The sequence below is a fragment of the Schistocerca nitens genome, chromosome 8 (assembly GCF_023898315.1).
Source record: "Schistocerca nitens isolate TAMUIC-IGC-003100 chromosome 8, iqSchNite1.1, whole genome shotgun sequence".
Lineage (NCBI taxonomy): Eukaryota > Metazoa > Arthropoda > Insecta > Orthoptera > Acrididae > Schistocerca > Schistocerca nitens.
In genome coordinates, this window is record NC_064621.1 from 388,184,114 (window position 1) to 388,204,644 (window position 20,531).

At 41.9% G+C, this 20,531-nt stretch overlaps 1 protein-coding gene across 1 annotated transcript in view; it reads left to right on the top strand.

Moving 5' to 3' along the window:
* The window catches only part of LOC126198858 (myrosinase 1-like), an 89,474-nt gene that overhangs the window by 52,221 nt on the left and 16,722 nt on the right, over nucleotides 1-20,531 (top strand). Inside the window, exon 8 of the mRNA XM_049935447.1 lies at nucleotides 2,210-2,325. Coding sequence (XP_049791404.1) covers nucleotides 2,210-2,325 — 116 coding nt within the window. The remainder of the gene's footprint in view (nucleotides 1-2,209; nucleotides 2,326-20,531) is intronic.

Here is a 20,531-nt window from a genome sequence, read left to right on the forward strand (position 1 = left end):
CTCTATCGGTCTCAAAACGCTCCAACAATTCAGATGAAATGGCCTTTCTTTGAGCATTCTTGGAACTCAACGTGAGCATCTCATTTAATACACGAGAGTCTCGATCATAGCAGACGCACCTCCTATGGTGACCGACAACTGTAGAGCCAGTTGTCGGGTTGTGGTGCGCCGGTCGGCACGAATAATGGCATCCGCACGATTCAGCGTGTCCGGAGCAGTGGCTGTGACAGGACGCCCGAGCGTGGCTGATCTTGGAGCTCTGTTTCTGCATTTCCTGAGGCTGTAACTGTCTTTACCTATCGCCCAACTGTACTATCAACTGCAGCATCACCATACACTGCACACAAACGTGTATGGATGTTCATCACCGTTTCTTTTTCTGCACACAAGAATTCGATAACAGTACGCTGCTTGTAACGTCAGTAGTATTTAGACGCCATTTCGACCCTGTACTATGGCTCTGACATCTGCCAGAACGGTTCGGAACTTCACCGACACGCAGACCAAACTTCAAACGTGAAGCACCAACAGGGTCATTTGCCTATGTATATTAATGGCTTTCTTTTAAAAAAATGTGGGACAGTACTTGTTGGGCGACCCTCGTATTAGTCTTTGCATCTGGAGTTCCATACGTAACGCTCTTCCTTGCTGTAGATAAATAGTCCCTTCAGCTCTCTGTACAGCCTCCAGAATAGTTTCATATTTGCTACTGACACATAATTAGTTAATTTAGACACTGCCTATGACCGTGTTCTGATGCAAAATGTGACAACATTGAGAGCAACGTTGCTGATATCGGAGCGATTTTGTAGACCATCACACCAGAAAAGACGATCACCACTTGGTCAAATTTATTTTACGTACTTAGATGAATCTTATTTAATTTAGATGTGGCCATGGATAATTTCAGTTATGTAACTGTATACCGCTTAGAGTTTACTATCTAGTTGGACTTCTATCAGTAATATCTGATGTTAGTTAACGTAAATCGTTCAATGAAATTGATATTGTACAGTACAAACATTAAAGATAATTAAGATAAAGGAAAAGTTGCCTCTAATCAGAACTGCAATGCCTTAGATAATGAGCCCTATCTGATCGTAATCACCTGGACACTTAGTGCATAATGGGGTCTGTCCATCGTTCCCTTTCAACACGGTTTAAACTCTGCTGGGGACGTGCTTGATCATGTGTCTCAATATCTGTATAGGAATGGCAGACCATTCTCAGGAGCTGAAAAACCAAAGTAATGGCTTTGGATACTGGGGCCAGGAGCGAGGTCAACTAACTCATCATAATGGTACCGCATGTGGTTTCCTTTGGGACTCTGATAAGACCAGTCCATTAACGGAATTTTGTAACACCGTGGCCAGGCTGGAGCACGAACTAATCATGACTTCAGAATTCGCTTGGGGCATACGGCCTACCGAACTGGGGGCCAGGATCAGTAATGAGCACTATCTCCAAGGAGCTGACATTCGACCTATCTGATTGGAGATGGGGGGCAATGCCCAGCAGGGGATGGAGTACTCACGGATCACCGTGTGAGACACGCTGTGGTCTCCGCCATCTCTGAGCAGGACTTCCGACGGGGTGAGCCTTCCGCACCATGGGCGGCAACCTCCCTTCTGGAAGTCGCCATCCTGAGCACACGGCTGTTGCGGCGAATTACGGCAGCCTGGGGCAGCCGCTGCGTTCAGCAGATGCTTCGCCAGCCTGCTAAGCCACTAGCCTCCTAAGATGTGGCTAGGAAAATATGGCAACGAGTTGCGTACAGAGGAATAAATAACATAAAATTTACTTCTATTTCATGGCGTCTGGCCGAAGTGGCCGCGCGGTTCTGGCGCTGCAGTCTGGAACCGCGAGACCGCTACGGTCGCAGGTTCGAATCCTGCCTCGGGCATGGATGTGTGTGATGTCCTTAGGTTAGTTAGGTTTAACTAGTTCTAAGTTCTAGGGGACTAATGACCTCAGCAGTTGAGTCCCATAGTGCTCAGAGCCATTTGAACCATTTTTTCATGGCGTCTAGCGACACTACACAGGTGCCTGGCCAAACAGCAGGGGGTTTCCTGCCTATGAGTGTGTGACCCCTACAATTATTTATCAGTATCACTGCACCAAAACCTTTCCTTTTTATGTTATAATTGCTTACTCCAACAGCGTGATATTAAACCTAGTGATGGTGTCAAACGTGAATAAACTGTTGCAGGATCTGCCGACTTCTTCGGGCTGAATCACTACAGAACGTACTACGTTATGAATGGAGCGAACGCGACGTCACCTTCCAGAGCTCACGACTCGGGCACAACTGCCGTCAGTAGTGGCGTAAGTGACTGAATATAAATAAATTACCTTCTTGATCTGAGGCTCCTTCTCATACAGTTTCTCTACTTGTCAATTTTTCACATTTGGAGAGGGAATCAACTGTGGTGTTGTCCGACATCAAACATAATCCAAAGCTAATGTAATTTCATGCTAATTTAAATGCAGTGTGGAGTCCCACAGCACAGATTTATTTATGTCATTCTATGACACTCCCTGTGGTATTACTAATTTTGCAGAGGATGAGATAAGGTAAAGGGAATACGCGCAGATGTGGAAAACACCGGAGTTCTCAATTGTAGAAGCAAGAGATACTATCATTCCATTGCATTTTACGAAAAGGAAACTATAACAGTTTACATAACATTTTATACGTTCTTCTAATGTCATAGGCCTTGGGGAATTTTTCACCTTATTGGTACATGGTTACAGCCAGTTTATTATATTCTCTAAGTAAATACTCGGGATTCCTTTGTTACCAAATGGTCACAGTTTCTTTCACGACGACGTCTGGAAGTTTCTTCGGTGAATAGAAGCACATAGCTAGAACAGTAAATACTGTAGATGTGTCTACTATACTACCAATCAAGTTTTGCATTTGTAGAATTCTACATTTGCAGACAATCAAAGTGTGAAGTTAACGAATTTAAAGCCTTCAACATAAGGGACGACACCGTGTAACAAATAATTACGACTAGCAAATTCAGAAGAGTAATGAAGAAGTATTATGAGACAAAACCCGAAACAGTTATTTGGAGCAATATGTGTTCACAGATGATGTTCTTACAGAGTCATATTTCTCAAAAGAGAAGTTATTCTATTGTCGTATACTGTATTCCTCATCGAATATGAAATTTACAGCTTCAGCAAGATAAGTAAACCAAATGGACAGATCGTGGCAATGATTACATAATGTGACTTCTGGGGCTTTTACTGTCAGACTAACGCAGTACGCCTTCTCCAAAAGTGGCGTAGTATGCTCATACTTTACCGTAGTCAAGTGTGCATATTGTTCCAATATGTAGCCAAGTAATACATATGATGACTGTTGTAACTTCGCTTCTAGACGTTGTTTGTCAAACGATGTTGCTTCCTTGAGCGACTTGTGCGTCTCAAGACTATCATTTCGTTAACCTTGAAACACTGTACGCAGATTTCGAGGTTCACAGAACAATGACGATAATAGACGTTAATACAGAAAAATTTTTAAATTTTAAGATATTTTAATCGATTTCTATCCTTCGAGCAGGTCTTACAAGTAAAATAAGTGGAAAGGAATGGCAATTTTGATTTGTAGGAAGAAGGACGTACAGTCTTCCGTTGAAATTGCTTCATTTTAGGATTGATGCTGCGCTTTACATATGGCCATTTACGAAAATAATAACACAACCGATAAAACTGCCAATTCATCTTGTAACACGCCAGGGAGGAAAGTAGCTCGATATCCAGTACTTATAAAAGCTAGCCTTTACTGGAGACTGTACAATACTCCCTAGACACAGGAACGGAGCTGGATATTTAACGGCCGTGTCCCTTAGCGCACGTACGTGGTACTTCTCGCGGCAGTTGATCTACTGCTCTCTGCACTGCCTGCTGTGATGTGTTCTATAATAGCTTTTGTATAGCAGGGAGAGGAGCCATTCACACCAAAAATACCAAGTTGATCTGACACAATTGACTGTATTGTGTTAAACACTAGCACAGGGTGGGGCTGCTCTGTTCACAATTAAAATTATTCCACAATGGACATGATCAGTATTAGTGCTCAAATGCATGTTCGTTGTAACGTACAAGGTTGCTTCTAAATGACGGCATCGAAAGCAAAAACAAGGTGCACAGAACGAAAAATAACCACTGTTCAAAGGAAGTTTTCTCTGTCGATGATTGGCACAGTTCTTCCAACAGTAGTAAACAATTCAATAACTTATTACACGAGCGTGCGCGTGACCGAATCGCGACGCGGATGCTGCATATAATTTCGGGTACGATATGCGAACGAGAAAGTATCTGCTCTCGTGATATTGAGCCAGTCCAAACGATATATGTTTCTTTCACTTAGAACTTGCAATTACGATCATACCGACCCACATCATTTTTCCGTAACCGTCGCGACGCGGTTGATCGTTGTTCTCGCGATACGACACAAGAAACATCACCTTGTGTACGAACAATGATACTACTTCTTGAACACTGAAATTAAACGCACAACTTGTGTGGCAAACATTTTCAAATATTTTACCCAAACTTGTAGGATACGTGTTGCAGCCACGGCATCAACGTAACACTCCGCCCACGCTCAACAGAAGGTACGCCACGACTTCCTATTGTTGCTCTGCGCTCGGCAGGGAGGCGACTATCGATTGTCAACGATACTCTATGCGATATTCAATACTTTCATTCCAGCACAAGAATGTTTTCGAATGCTATTAGATAATTAGGAAAAACATGCCAAATCAGAAACCCCTCTGGAGGTGGTGATTGGGAGGGGTAGTTGTGGGACACCCCGTCCCACGGCTAGTATCACAGTCGACAGACTATCGCAAAGCCATACCATGACATGCAAACATATGTCAAGAAATGTAATGTTATAGTACATTCAAGAAATCACAAACGCTTACAAACCTACCTACAGTGCAGCCCACTAGAGAAAAACATAATTACAATTATAAGATAAAGGAAAATACAAATGCAAAATACAATATCATTTAAGTTCCTGAAAAAGGAGGTACAAATGCATAAAATCTACGTAAACACAGTGATTTTAAGTACACCGCTGACACCGTCAGAACAAGAAAAAATTTTTTTTGCTCTTACGCATCAGCACTTGGTCGTCAACACACACACACACACACACACACACACACACACACACTCACACACAAAACTTCATTACTCTCAGCACTGCACCCCTAGGGCGTTTATTACAGGGAAAAGTGGAGAAAGGGTTGGTCTGTTGCAGTGCTGCCAGCTCGCAGCTACAGAAGATTAAATGACCGCTGACAGAAATACTGTACTCGAACAGCCAGACATCAGATTCCTACCCACGCCTTGCAGTAATCCATCCATGGTGTACATGGAACAAACTTAACAGTCCATTTTCAATGTTGACCTGGTCTTAACCTACGCATCACATCTTCAGGTTATAGTAGCCCTTACAGTTTCCTCAACTAGCTTTAACAGGAATACATAAATTAAAGTAATATCCACAAATCTTTAAATGAGCCTGTGCACACTGCAGATACTCTGCCCACTGAAAATATACACTGCTGTGCCGAAGCACGGTAGCAGCTAGTTTCCATGTTGTCCTGAGGAACAAGTCTACAAGTTACCCACATATTAGGTATCAAATTGATAATATAGAACACACCCATTTAGCTTTTTAGTAAAAAATGCTTTAAAGTCCTCAATCAAGAACATAATACCAGACCACGTAGCATGTTAACACTTATCAGTACTACCCAAAAATATTACTTTAACTCAGTGCCACCACTCAGCACTAAGCACACAAGAAAATATAACGAAATGCTCCCATAAAAAATAAACACTTACTCATACTGTTATAAAGTTGTCGGTTTACATAAACAATTAACTATATAATCACATACACAGCAGAATTATTTTACCTTAAATTTTGTTTAGGAACTTTAAACATGTTAGTTTTCAATACTTGTTAGTTTTCAATACTACTCATAATATGGTTTAATGGTTTCCACATGATGTTTGCCCTCACGTCTACCACAATTTACGGCTTCCAACTGGACAGTATTTGGACACTCGATACCTATAATACGATACGGACCCTTATAGACATGGTGGAACTTCTGTATCTCTTTGTTTACCTTGCTTGAACGCACATGAATCTAAATTAATACAATATCTGCTGCCTCATACCTGCCATATTCTGTCGTGCTTCTCCCTTGTCTGCTGAGCATTCTCACAGAACCGTTCCATGGATAATTCTATCTTTTCATCCCACATTCGATCTATGGCTGGGTAGTTAACAGAAATCTCAGAAAATATACTTTGAGGTGACTGGTTAAGCAGAATTACGGATGGTGCGAATCCTGTCATGGCATGAGGCATACTGTTTATTACTCCTTCGAAGTACTCTAAACAATCCTGCCATTTACTGTGCTTGCGGTGGCAGTAAGTATTTCCTTCATAATTCTCTCTGCCGGACTGGATGCCAGTCTGTATTTTGCTATCAAGACTTTTGCAAATCCTGTCATGGCCTGAGGCATACTGTTGATTACTCCTTTTGAGATCCTCTTAACAATCCTTCCATTTACTGTGTTTACGGTTGCGATGGTGTCCGTACGCACCCCATTGTCATCGGTAACCTCCACGAACTCGAAAACTACATTCAAATCTTCTGTCATCCTCTTGATTCCAACGCTGATCTCTATACCCCTACCATTACGCGGTCGGATACCAGCATTTGTCTCACTGTTTCCTGTCACACCTCTATTATGTCCATCTTCTTCAGTTCCTCATTGTTCATACAGTGTATCTAGCTGTTCCAAAGCTGACTTAATCGCCTCTACGTCATTCATAGGAATAGTCAGCATCTTACCTTGAACTGCTACTGGTAGTTTACATATGATCAAGGATACCATTGACTCTGTCTTGATTGGCTCATCTAACTACAGGTCTGCTTCATTATAATCTTAGAAAAACTTCCTTAGGTTCCGGTGTTGACCTCTATGAAACCTTATGTTTTGTTATAAGCGGTTTGGCACATCATTCTGCTTCCACAGAGACCAATATTGTTTTAAAAACTTCCTCTGAAACTCCAAATATGTATCGCATTTTCGTCCTATTCTCATTCCCCAAGTACCAGCTTCGCCTTCCATTCCCGATGCAACAAAGCGTATCTTCCGCTGGTCATCCCATAGTTAACATAGCACACCGTTAAATTGGTCTAAATAGTCACTCATATGCCATTTTACGTTTGGATCAAAATTCCTAAAATTCCCAATATTAAGAAAGACCTCGTCATTTTTTATGCCAAGTATGCTACCTCCTGTTATGCCTCCACTGCGCAATAACGACTTTAATTCAATTTTAACCTGTTGACCATAAGTGACTGGCTCTTGGATACTTCATTTCACACCTGCTCTACACGGCGTATGTAAACACCTTGATTCAGCACAACAGCTTGCACCTTATGTTTACACTCCTGCACGTTCCCATACAGTCTTTCAAATTATTTACCATAGACCACAACCCTTTTGATGAGTTCCTCTTTTAACTCACTGACTTCAGCTTCAGCCTAATCAAAACGTTTCATCTACTGTAAGACATGTTGATCTAATCGAGACGTAAGTGTGTGTACCTTTTTATTACACTCGTCCCCCACTTTCTTTATGGATGCCTTCAGTCAAAAAAAAAAAAAAAAAAAAAGGGTTCAAATGGCTCTGAGCACTATGGGACTTAGAAGTTAAGTCCCCTAGAACTTAGAACTACTTAAAGCTAACTTACCTAAGGACGTCATACACATCCATGCCCGAGGCAGGATTCGAACCTGCGACCGTAGCGGTCGCGCGGTTCCAGACTGTAGCGCCTTTAACCGCTTGGCCACCACGGCCGGCGATGCCTTCAGTCGATCGTTGTCATCCTTCACTTGCTTACTAGTTTCTTCTGTCTGCCTATTGATTTGGTCAAGCTGCCTATTAGTTTTGTCAATAGCAGCAACAAGTTAATCCTTCATTAGCTTACTTATTTGGTCAGTCTTCCTATTAGTTCGGTCAATCTGCCTATTAGTTTCCTGGAAACCCTTCTTCAGCATACTCATCAATGTTGCGAAAATGTCAGGGTTACGCGTACACTCCTCTCGTCTGGATGTAGTCACTATTGGTGACGATACAGCACCAGGGCTTCCCATTTCAACTGACAAACTACAGTCTCCCTTTCCAGAATCTCTCGATTTTCAATACTACTATCTTGAACCTTCCTCTGTATCGGACTACTTTCACCTGACGAATCTCCATCTACATTCCTGACTATCTGTGCTGCATTGATCTCATTAGCTGACATAATGAATTACTTACATCACACAAGCAAGAAAATGGAAAAGGGGGAAGAGAAAAAAATTATAAAGACTAAATAATACTAACCCTCCTGCACAGTACACAAAAAAAGCAATAAGTTAATCTCTCCAACGCTGTAATTCGTGCTAAGAAGCACAGCAATCACGCAAAGAATCAATGCCACAGAAGTACACTTATATTTAGACAAAAGATTCACTGCTGCTGTAGCATTACATTAGCATATTACATGGACTATTACAGCAGGTCTGGGAAATGACATTTAACTTTACTGCACTAACTGACCAGTGTCAAAGTGTAATGTCGATACGATAAGTTGCCTCCACTGTATTATATCAACACTAGCTGCATTCCTTGAGATAATCTAAATAAGTCTCCATCATGATCTAGTACCCATTAACAGACTATCGTGTCAGTTTTACAAGTTGCTTCCACTGTAAACATTTAACACTATTTGCATGAAATTCTGCATTGCTAGTCAGTTACGCTAGCGCCAGAAATCGCAGCGCTGCGAAGCCTTACGTTCCTGACTGCCCATTGGCGTGAGCGGCTCTTTCACACGAGCTCCCGATTCCCGGTGTCACAGTGTCGATCAGCACTGCCACCTGCTGGCCGGTAGGCGAAATGCAGCAATGGTGTGGTTGTAGTTTTTCGCGTTGCTCATAGTGGCTGCCTATGTCGCAGATGATGCAGCATGCATTAGTAGAATAACTCTCCAACACAGGATCTTTGCACTGCACTCCATAACAGAAAAGTAGAATAGCTGCAACTTAAACTCCTTGGTCCATAGCGCACACAGTGTCTGACGTCACACAACAATCCAAAATACGCTGTTTCCATACGTTATTCATTGTTTCCGTTTTCGAGTAAATCGGCACCTCATCACCGAAGCTTACAAGTCCAGGAAACGTACATCGCAATGTCACACGCCCAGGAGGAAAGGGGGTCGATATGCAGTACTTATAAAAGTTAGCCATTAGCACTCGAGACTATGCAACACTCCCAAGACACCAGAACAGGGCCGGATATTTAACGACCGTGTACCTAATTCCATGTACCTGGTCCTTCCCACGGCAGTTGATTTGTTTCTTTTTGCATTGCCTGCTATGATGTGTTCTGTAATAACTATTGTCTAGCAGGGAGAGGAGCCATTTACACCAACAAAACCAAGTTGGTGTGACAGAATTCACTGTATTCCGCTAAACATACGCACAGGATGGCACAGAACTGTTCACAATTAACATCATTCCATAATGGACGTGATCAATATTAGTCCTCGTAAAGTACAAGGCTGCTGTCTAAATGATGGCATCCAAAGTGTTGTGACTTAACAAGACAGCCAAGTCACAATGAGAGGAAGCCGAAAGGCACGCGTTAAGCTCACGCAGATTGGCGTGAGGTCTGGAACAGTTAAAGGAATTAATAGTAGCAAATAAAGTACGTAGTTGATATAATACTTAACTTTAATCCACAATTGTAGAACATCTCTCGTTACGGTACATGCTTCATAATATTAATTATGAATTGAATACGGCGCCTTGCTAGGTCGTAGCAAATGTAGCTGAAGGCTATGCTAACTATCGTCTCGGCAAATGAGAGCGTATTTGTCAGTGAACCATTGCTATGAACGTCGGCTGTACAATTGGGGCGAGTGCTAGTACGTCTCTCTAGACCTGCCGTGTGGTGGCGCTCGGTCTGCTATCACTGACAGTGGCGACACGCGGGTCCGGCGTATACTAATGGACCGCGGCCGATTTAAAGGCTACCACCTAGCAAGTGTGGTATCTGGCGGTGACACCACACAAAGCACAAACACGGTGCATAGAACGCATAATAATCACTGTTCAATGGATGTTTTATAAGTCGACGATTGGCACAGTTATTCCAACAGTATTTATTACACAATTGAATAACTTATAACACGAGCGTACTCGTGACCGAACTGCGACGCGAATACTCCATAAAATTTCGGGTACGATATGCGAACGAGAAAGTACCTGCGCTCGTGATATTGAGAAAGTCAAAACCACATGTGTTTCTTTGACTTAGAACTTGCAGTTAGGATCATACAGATCCACAATATTTTTCCCTAATAGTCGCGACGCGGTTGACTGTTTTCCTCCCGACACGACACCCGAAACCGAGAAACATCACCTTGTGTATAAACAATGATACTGCTTCATGAACACTGACATAAAACGCAAAACTTGTGTGGCAAACATTTTCAATTACTTCATCCTAACTTATAAGATATGTGATGCAACCACGGCGTCAACACAACACTCCGCCCACGCTCCACGAAAGCTACGCCACGACTGTTGCTCTTCGCTCGGCAGAGAGGCGACTATCGATAGTCAACAATACAGTTCTATTCTTACAGTCTTCAACCAAATGTACCCACTAATTCATCACGAAGGGTCAAAATGCTCATTTTAGTCTAAAAAATTCATCTACCTGCTCCGAAACAATGCACTCAATATCATCAGTGTCGCCTTTAAGTTCCACGCCTTCAGCGACGTTGAGAGCAATTGTTTTCAAGGGTTTCGGTTCCCAGAAACGACACGGCTGACGAATGCGTGAGCTTCAGCACTAGATTAGCTCAAGAAGCTCAATGCGTATTTTTTGCTTTCGTCTGTCCTCTTCATTGACACTAATAGAGCAGAGATTATCCAAATTATCATTCTCATGCTCATCCTACAATGGTGCATTGTTTGTAAATTGGGACGCCGGCCGGAGTGGCCGAGCGGTTCTAGGCGCTACAGTCTGGAACCGCGCGACCGCTACGGTCGCAGGTTCGAATACTGCCTCGGGCATGGATGTCTGTGATGTCCTTAGGTTAGTTAGGTTTAAGTAGTTCTAAGTTCTAGGGGACTGATGACCTTAGATGTTAAGTCCCATAGTGCTCAGAGCCATTTGAGCCATAAATTGGGACACGGATACAGTCAACGCGAAACGTTTGTTCCCTCCAACTGCCCTGCTATAAATATAATCAGTAACTTGTTGCGTGTTCGTCTTAGCTACTGATAGGCAATGATTTGACCAATTACTCAATATTCACTTTGCATTGAAATGTTTCGAGAATGCTTATGTCTCAAATTCAACAGAATCAGTAGGAACATACCACAAAAGGGAAGCTGATGAATAAATTGATACTGCGTTACTGTAATGAAATATGAATGAATTATATAGCTTCTGACAGTCTTAATCAGGATAGTAAGATATTTAGAACTGAAAAAGGAGTGAGATAAGTAGGCAGTTTTAAGATCTTTCAGTTGGGGAAAGAATCAGGTACTATTCGTAATGGCATATACCTGAAATTTTTTGTTTTGGTGTTGCCATTGTCCGCATTTCCACTAGTGCAGGCATGTCTGACAAAAGCTGGAAGAGAGTCACAGAGCAAATCTGAAACTAGGCTGGTAGTTCAGTCCAACATGAGTACAACATCTAGCTAACAACTTGTTGAAAGACTGGCTGTAAATTTTAACTCGTACAAGCAGTTTATGTGTGTTAATTTTTATTATTGTAATCACAGATTTCAGATATTTCTTTGCTAATTATAATGTTTGTTCCGAAATAAGTCTCGGGTGAGCAGCCTGGAATGAGTGTGCGTACGACACAATATTGGCAATCGACCACGTTGGCATCATAAGGGCGTTGATGTAATGACCGGCGGTGGGTCGGCGCCAGGTATATACAGGACAATTCCCCTCCCGCTCCTCCCTCAGGCCTACTGGGTGACAGCACATACCGCAAGATTGACACCGATCCTACCAATAGGGTCGAGAGGAAGACTCTGGCGCTTCTCAAGGATTCTGGCTTCCCTGACGAGGTTACCAAGAAGCTACGCCCGAGGGCTGCTGTTCCTCCTAGAATTTACGGACTGCCGAAGGTGCACAAGGAATCGATTCCATTACGTCCCATTGTCAGCAATATTAATGCCCCAACGTACCTTCTTGCCAAGCACCTCAAACAACTGCTTAGCCCTTACGTTGGGAGATGTACACACCATATCCGTAACTAGGTAGATTTACTGGGACGCATCAAAAACCTTGTGCTTAAGGAATCTGAGCTTCGACGTGGTATCTCTATTCACTAAAGTTCCGTTACAAAAATCCTATGAACTCACCAACCAAAAATTTGACGAAGAGACCACCAACCTTTTCAGACCTCTTCTGACATCAACTTACTTCTTATTTGACGGTGAATATTACGAGCAGACAGAAGGAGTAGCCATGGGGAGTCCACTCTCACCCGTTGTCGCAAATATGTACATGGAACATTTCGAAGAGGAAGCTCTTTAATCAGCACATCTAAAACCCATCTGTTTCTTTAGATACGTGGACGATACCTTCGTTATCTGGCCACATGGAAGAGATAAACTGGCAGACTTCCTCACACATCAGCTTCCGATACGAGAATATTAAGTTCACCATGGAGATCGAAACGGATGTGATGCTCCCTTTCCTAGATGTTTTGATTAGAAGATGAGCTGGGCCAGAGCGTGTATACGAAGAAGAAGCACACTGATTTGTACCTACATGCGGATAGCTGCCACCACCCGGCACAAAGAAATGGCGTGCTCAAAACTCTTGTAGACAGAGCTCACACCATATCCGACAGTGACAATTTCCAACAAGACTGGACCATCTGAAGACCGTGTTTCGGAGGAACGGTTACAAGGAAGGGCAAATTCGGAAGGCTCAACATCCCACAGCTTCAGCACCGGCGGAAACTGAGGATGAACCTTAGGAGGAGGCGGCCTTGGCTATTATTCCGTTTTGTGGGGCCTTAGCCGGAAAATTGGACGCAGTTTACGTAAACACCAAGTGAAAACCATCTTCCGTCCTCCAAGCAAAACCAAGAACCTTCTTGGTAGTGACAAGGACAACCTTGGTCTACGTAAATCAGGGGTTTATCAGATACCTTGCCAATGCGGGAGTATATACATAGGCCAGTCAATTCGTACCACTGAGGACCGATGCTGAGAACATCAACGGCACACTAGACTGCAACAGCCCAGTAAGTCGGCAATCGCTGAGCATTGCCTGTCGGAAATCCACAGCATGGATTATGACCAAACCAAAGTCCTGACACAGGCTTCCAAATACTGGGAATGTGTCATCAAAGAAGCCATAGAGATCAGAGTAAGGGAGCCACAACGGAATCATGACAGCGGTTACATCCTTAGCAAGGCGTGGGAACCCGCGATCACCCTGATTAAGAAGAAAAAGGATTTTTCCGAGAGTGTATCGACTTCGGGGGAGGGAAGAATAACGAGAGCGGTGCCGGCAGACTCTCCTGAACGAGAAGATCCAGGACACAGCACCCAGACGGCGGGAGAACGGAAACTGCACCTGGACCGCGCTCGGGGCGTGGACCGCAACGATTCATAGGAAACGCCTGAGAGAGGAGCGGGAGGGAGATTGTCCCATATATACCTGGCACCAGCCCACCGCCGGCCAGTACATCAGCGCACCTGATGATGACAACGTGGTCGATTGCCGAAATATTGTGTCCTATGCACACTCATACCAGGCTGTTCACCCGAGATTTATTTCGTCATAAAATACGCCTGGAGAAAGTGAAGAATCACATCATGATGTTTGTTAATTTTTCGTGAATAAATCAGCTAAATTGATCAAAAAGATTGCCTTATCATTCCGTTTAGGCACATGGACGACTTACTAAAAAAGGTTTGAGAAGAATGGTTTATTACTGTGGCAGTGTTATGTAGCACTATGTAACAAATATTAACTTTTTGTTCATCTTTATGTTTCAACTGACGGTTCCCTAACTGTATTACTTTTATTTTATCTATATATCTATATTTACGGAATTAAAGGTGTGTAGGACTAACTTTGCACATACTTTTACCCTCTTCAAAAATTTCTGGAGGTGGTTGCAGACACTTAATTTAGTGATGTCGCTCCACTGCGATTTGTAACAAATCGCCATATGTTCCCTACTTCACTCTGCCGGCTAACAGCTGACTGTTCGAATGCACGTCTGTTGTTTACAATTGTTAGTTCAAGCTGCCAGGAATAAAACCAGACTTGTAAATTCGTGAAAGGACGGTATGTTCTTCGCGCTCGTTTAGACAAATTCAAAGACAACATGGGAGCGTACACGGAAGAGTAACGGGATTACTAACCAGAAGATATACTGAATTTTGAACATATATATCAAGGACAGAATAACGAAAGCATGATGGGAGACTACATCTGGGAGTTGGTTCGCGAAAGTGCTACACCTCGAAAAGCTACTCACATGTAATGCACACGCTCCACATTTAATAGCTTGTATAGATCAAATTTAATATGAATTCTGTTTTTTAACTTACATTGTGAAACAGAAAATGTAACTTACGAATTTTACTGACTTCAGATACGTAACTTTCAAAGTATTACTGGAAGATTCATAAAAACAAAGTCTGATGTGAATAATTCGTATTTTCCACACTTCTGAGACGTAAGAAGTAAGAAAGTTCCGTTTCCAGCTCAAGGAGAAAAACGCTATTAAGTAGTGTGATCATTCTTTTCCTAACTAGTGACGGAAAGTAATAGGGTGATGAGAAATCGCTCATGACAAAAAGCTATTTCATCATGCTCGCAGAAATCAGACCACAAAATTCAAAAACCAAAATCAAGGTCATATAAATAACACAAGGCAAATATAATAGAATGACATAACTCTACGTATTAAGTGCGGCAACCGGCAGTTGCCGTACGGTTTCAAGAATCATCTTTACTCCTTTTGTGGTGTCTATAGAATAACAGAGGCTTGTTTTACACAGAGGTTTTAGTTAAAACTCATTGCTGTAAGAGAACTGAAATTTCTAAGGTTAACGGTATTTTCTGTATGTATTTGAATACAAAGTCAGATTTTTCAGCCAGAGCTAAGGCTGAAGTCTATATTGAAATTTTCGTTGCTCTCAGGACACATAAACGAACTTCCACAGTATATTACGACCAACTTCAGTGACAAGTCACGTTTTGCAAACAAATGTTAGTTAGGATACGATTCTCATTAACGATAACCTAATATAAAGCTGGAATCACTCCATTAGTTTTTTTCTGAGAACACTGTGCTCAAGTTATTACATAATAAATTTTTAACTCTGCTTTATTTTTATTTAATTTTTGTTCCGCACCGTTATGTTGCTAACAGGGTGCCAAATTTTTCTTTCGCAAAAATTGCACGTGGTAAACTGGAAAAACATAATTACTAACTGTTAGCCAGAGGTGTTCTCCAAGGAAACAGGATGGAGTCAAATGCGACTGCTTCCTGGAACTTCGGATTCTCCGATGGAAAAAAGATTAATTCAACAAGTGTTCTGTGAACTACAGAACGAATACTCTCGGCATTCCATTCCATTACATACGTAAAAGTACGCATCAAGATAATTTATAGAACTTGAGAGTGACAGGGGAGATGAAAAATGCTCGTATTTCATTTCACACGAACAAACAAAGAAGAATCGGAGGTTTGGTGGCAAGTTGCAAGTAAAAACTCTTAGAAGTCGGTTCGTATTTCGTGTAATAAAGTAGTAATAGAACTGGTACAAAATTTGCTTCAAAAGAGGTTAATTTCTACATCTGTTCGGTTTGTTGCTAACACTATCTATGCCACATTACTATTAATAGAGTAGCCAGCGTCCTATTCTTCCCACAGCAGCAAAGTAATCCTCTTTTTCAAAGTCTTTCCCCAGAAAACCCACATCTTTTCCACCTGGCTAAGATATGGCCTTGTCTTGAAGACCTTTGTGACATGATTGATAATGATGTCCATGTAAAAGTTAAAGATGAATAAAAGGAATAGGAATAAAACTCACTTTCTTAAGCTTGATTCCATATTTGTTTCCTAATATTTGCTTTCCCACATCTCTCACGTGACTACTACGTAACAGCAGTGCTGTCCTCTTCTATTTTTTTTTTTTTTTTGGTCATCAGTCTACTGACTGGTTTGATGCGGCCCCCCACGAATTCCTTTCCTGTGCTAACCTCTTCATCTCAGGGTAGCACTTGCAACCTACGTCCTCAATTATTTGCTTGACGTATTCTAATCTCTGTCTTCCTCTACAGTTTTTGCCCTCTACAGCTCCCTCTAGTACCATGGAAGTCATTCCCTCATGTCTTAGCAGATGTCCTATCATCCTGTCCCTTCTCCTTATCAGTGTTTTCCACATATTTCTTTCCTCTCCGATTCTGCATAGAACCTCTTCATTCCTTACCTTATCGGTTCACCTAATTTTCAACATTCGTCTATAGCACCAAATCTCAAATGCTTCGATTCTCTTCTGTTCCGGTTTTCCCACAGTCCATGTTTCACTACCAAACAATGCTGTACTCCAGACGTACATCCTCAGAAATTTCTTCCTCAAATTAAGGCCGGTATTTGATATTAGTAGACTTCTCTTGGCCAGAAATGCCTTTTTTGCCATAGCGAGTCTGCTTTTGACGTCCTCCTTGCTCCTTCCGTCATTGGTTATTTTACTACCTAGGTAGTACCTTAACTTCATTGACTTCGTGGCCATCAATCCTGATGTTAAGTTTCTCGCTGTTCTCATTTCTACTACTTTTCATTACTTTCGTCTTTCTCCGATTTACTCTCAAACCATACTGTGTACTCATTAGACTGTTCATTCCGTTCAGCAGATCATTTAATTCTTCTTCACTTTCACTCAGGATAGCAATGTCATCAGCGAATTGTATCATTGATATCCTTCCACCTTGTATTATAATTCCACTCCTGAACCTTTCTTATATTTCCATCATTGCTTCCTCGATTTACAGATTGAAGAGTAGGGGCGAAAGGCTACAGCCATGTCTTACACCCTTCTTAATACGAGCACATCGTTCTTGATCGTCCACTCTTATTATTCGCTCTTGGTTGTGGTACATATTGTATATGACCCGTCTCTCCCTATAGCTTACCCCTACTTTTTTCAGAATCTCGAACAGCTTGCACCATTTTATATTGTAGAACGCTTTTTTCAGGTCGACAAATCCTATGAAAGTGTCTTGATTTCTCTTTAGCCTTGCTTCCATTATTAGCCGTAACGTCAGAATTGCCTCTCTCGTCCGTTTACATTTCCTAAAGCCAAACTGATCGTCACCTAGCGCATTCTCAATTTTCTTTTCCATTCTTCTATATATTATTCTTGTAAGCAGCTTTGATGCATGAGCTGTTAAGCTGATTGTGCGATAATTCTCGCACTTGTCAGCTCTTGCTGTCTTCGGAATTGTGTGGATGATGCTTTTCCGAAAGTCAGATGGTATGTCGCCGGACTCATATATTCTACACACTAACGTGAATAGTCGTTTTGTTGCCACTTTCCCCAATGATTTTAGAAATTCTGATGGAATGTTATCTATCCCTTTTGCCTTATTTGACCGTAAGTCCTCCAAAGCTCTTTTAAATTCCGATTCTATTACTGGATCCCCTATCTCTTCAAAATCGACTCCTGTTTCTTCTGCTATCCCATCATACAAATCTTCACCCTCATAGAGGCTTTCAATGTATTCTTTCCCCCTATCTGCTCTCTCCTCTGCATTTAACAGTGGAATTTCCGTTGCACTCTTAATGTTACCACGGTTGCTTTTAATGTCACCAAAGGTTGTTTTGACTTTCCTGTATGCTGAGTCTCTCCTTCCGACAATCATACCTTTTTCGATGTCTTCACATGTTTCCTGCAGCCATTTCGTCTTAGCTTCCCCACACTTCCTGTTTATTTCATTCCTCAGCGACTTGTATTTCTGTATTCCTGATTTTCCCGGAACATGTTTGTACTTCCTCCTTTCATCAATCAACTGAAGTATTTCTTCTGTTACCCATGGTTTCTTCGCAGCTACCTTCTTTGTATCTATGTTTTCCTTCCCAACTTCTGTGATGGCCCTATTTAGAGATGTCCGTTCCTCTTCAACTGTACTGCCTACTGCGCAATTCCTTATTGCTGTATCTATAGCGTTAGAGAACTTCAAACGTATCTCGTCATTCCTTAGTACTTCCGTATCCCACTTCTTTGCGTATTGATTCTTCCTGACTAATGTCTTGAACTTCAGCCTACTCTTCATCACTACTATATTGTGATCTGAGTCTATATCTGCTCCTGGGTACGCCTTACAATCAAGTATCTAATTTCGGAATCTCTGTCTGACCATGATGTAATCTAATTGAAATCTTCCCGTATCTCCCGGCCTTTTCCAAGTATACCTCCTCCTCTTGTGATTCTTGAACAGGGTATTCGCTATTACTAGCTGAAACTTGTTACAGAACACAATTAGTCTTCCTCCTCTTTCATTCCTCGTCCCAAGCCCATATTCTCCTGTAACCTTTTCTTCTACTCCTTCCCCTACAACTGCATTCCAGTCGCCCATGAGTATTAGATTTTTGTCCCCCCTTACATACTGCATTACCCTTTCAATATCCTCATACACTTTCTCTATCTGTTCATCTTCAGCTTCCGACGTCGGCGTGTATACCTGAACTATCGTTGTCGGTGTTGGTCTGCTGTCGATTCTGATTAGAACAACCAGGTCACTGAACTGTTCACAGTAACACACCCTCTGCCCTACCTTCCCATTCATAACGAATCCTACACCTGTTATACCATTTTCTGCTGCTGTTGATATTACCCGATACTCATATGACCAGAAATCGTTGTCTTCCTTCCACTTCACTTCACTGACCCCTGCTATACCTAGATTGAGCCTTTGCTTTTCCCTTTTCAGATTTTCTAGTTTCCCTACCACGTTCAAGCTTCTGACATTCCACGCCCCGACTCGTTGATTATTCAATCTTTTTCTCATGGTAACCTCCCCCTTGGCAGTCCCCTCCCGAAGATCCGAATGGGGGACTATTCCGGAATCTTTTGCCAATGGAGAGATCATCATGACACTTCTTCAATTACAGGCCACATGTCCTGTGGATACACATTACGTGTCTTTAATGCAGTGGTTTCCATTGCCTTCTGCATCCTCATGTCGTTGATCATTGCTGATTCTCCCGCCTTTATGGGCAATTTCCCACCCCTAGGACAAGAGAGTGCCCTGAACCTCTATCCGCTCCTCCGCCCTCTTTGACAAGGCCGTTGGCAGAATGAGGCTGACTTCTTATGCCGGAAGTCTTCGGTCGGCAATGCTGATTATTTATCAAAATTTAGGCAGTGGCGGGTATCTAACCCGCGCCCGAAGACGTTTTGATTATGAATCAAAGACGCTACCCCTAGACCACTTCCTATAAAAACGTCACTTTAGTACAGATAGCCAACTGGCTCTTTGCAACACTCACTTTTATTGATGATTCTCACTTGTGAATCTGTCACAAATCACTGTCTCCCACTCAACTGCCTTCCCCCAATGAAGCCGTCTGTGACAGGAGCAGCACTGCACACCAGAACTAACTACGGCATCTTAAAAACGTAGAGTTCATGTTTGGTTAGAAACAACCGCGAACACAGAGTTAATTAGTGAAAGCAGATTTCTTAAACGACAGCTAACATTTAAATTAAACAAAAGTTGCGTGTATAGTTGTTTAGCAACAAGATAAATACAGTGTAGTTACGTAGAAATTCATTCACCTTTGAACGACAAAAGAAAATATAATTCAGATATTAAAATTCTAAATTATCCACCTATTAAGGTTATTACGTGTGCGCTAAAAACGAAATCTCTTTTAGTGTTATACTTAGTAATTATTAAAAATAGTTTGAATTGTGCAAAATGAAATGAAGACGCGGTCACTCAGTCGGAGATCATTTCCTTAAGAGAAGGTATCGAAATGTCCTGACGACGAAAATTTCAATGTTTTTGCTTGGAGTGAAGGTACTGCCACATTCTTGAAGTTATCTTAAGTGATTTTAAATACTATGGCCACTGTTGTACACAAACTGCCAACAATTATTATTGTGCCATTGTGATGAGGCGCAAACGTCCAAGAATTTAACAAATTTAAATTACTACGAATGAGGAGTAAAACCAATTTTGACAGTTGGTAAAGCTCACTATTTGTGTATTCTGTGTACTTTTAATCTGTACCCAACAACACCAGTCGCTACAATAAGAATTCACTTCCACAGTTGTACAATCAACTATTGTATGTTGCAATCCACGTATAAAGTGATCCATTAAATCGCTTTTCTCTCTGTTGATAATTGTTCCTACA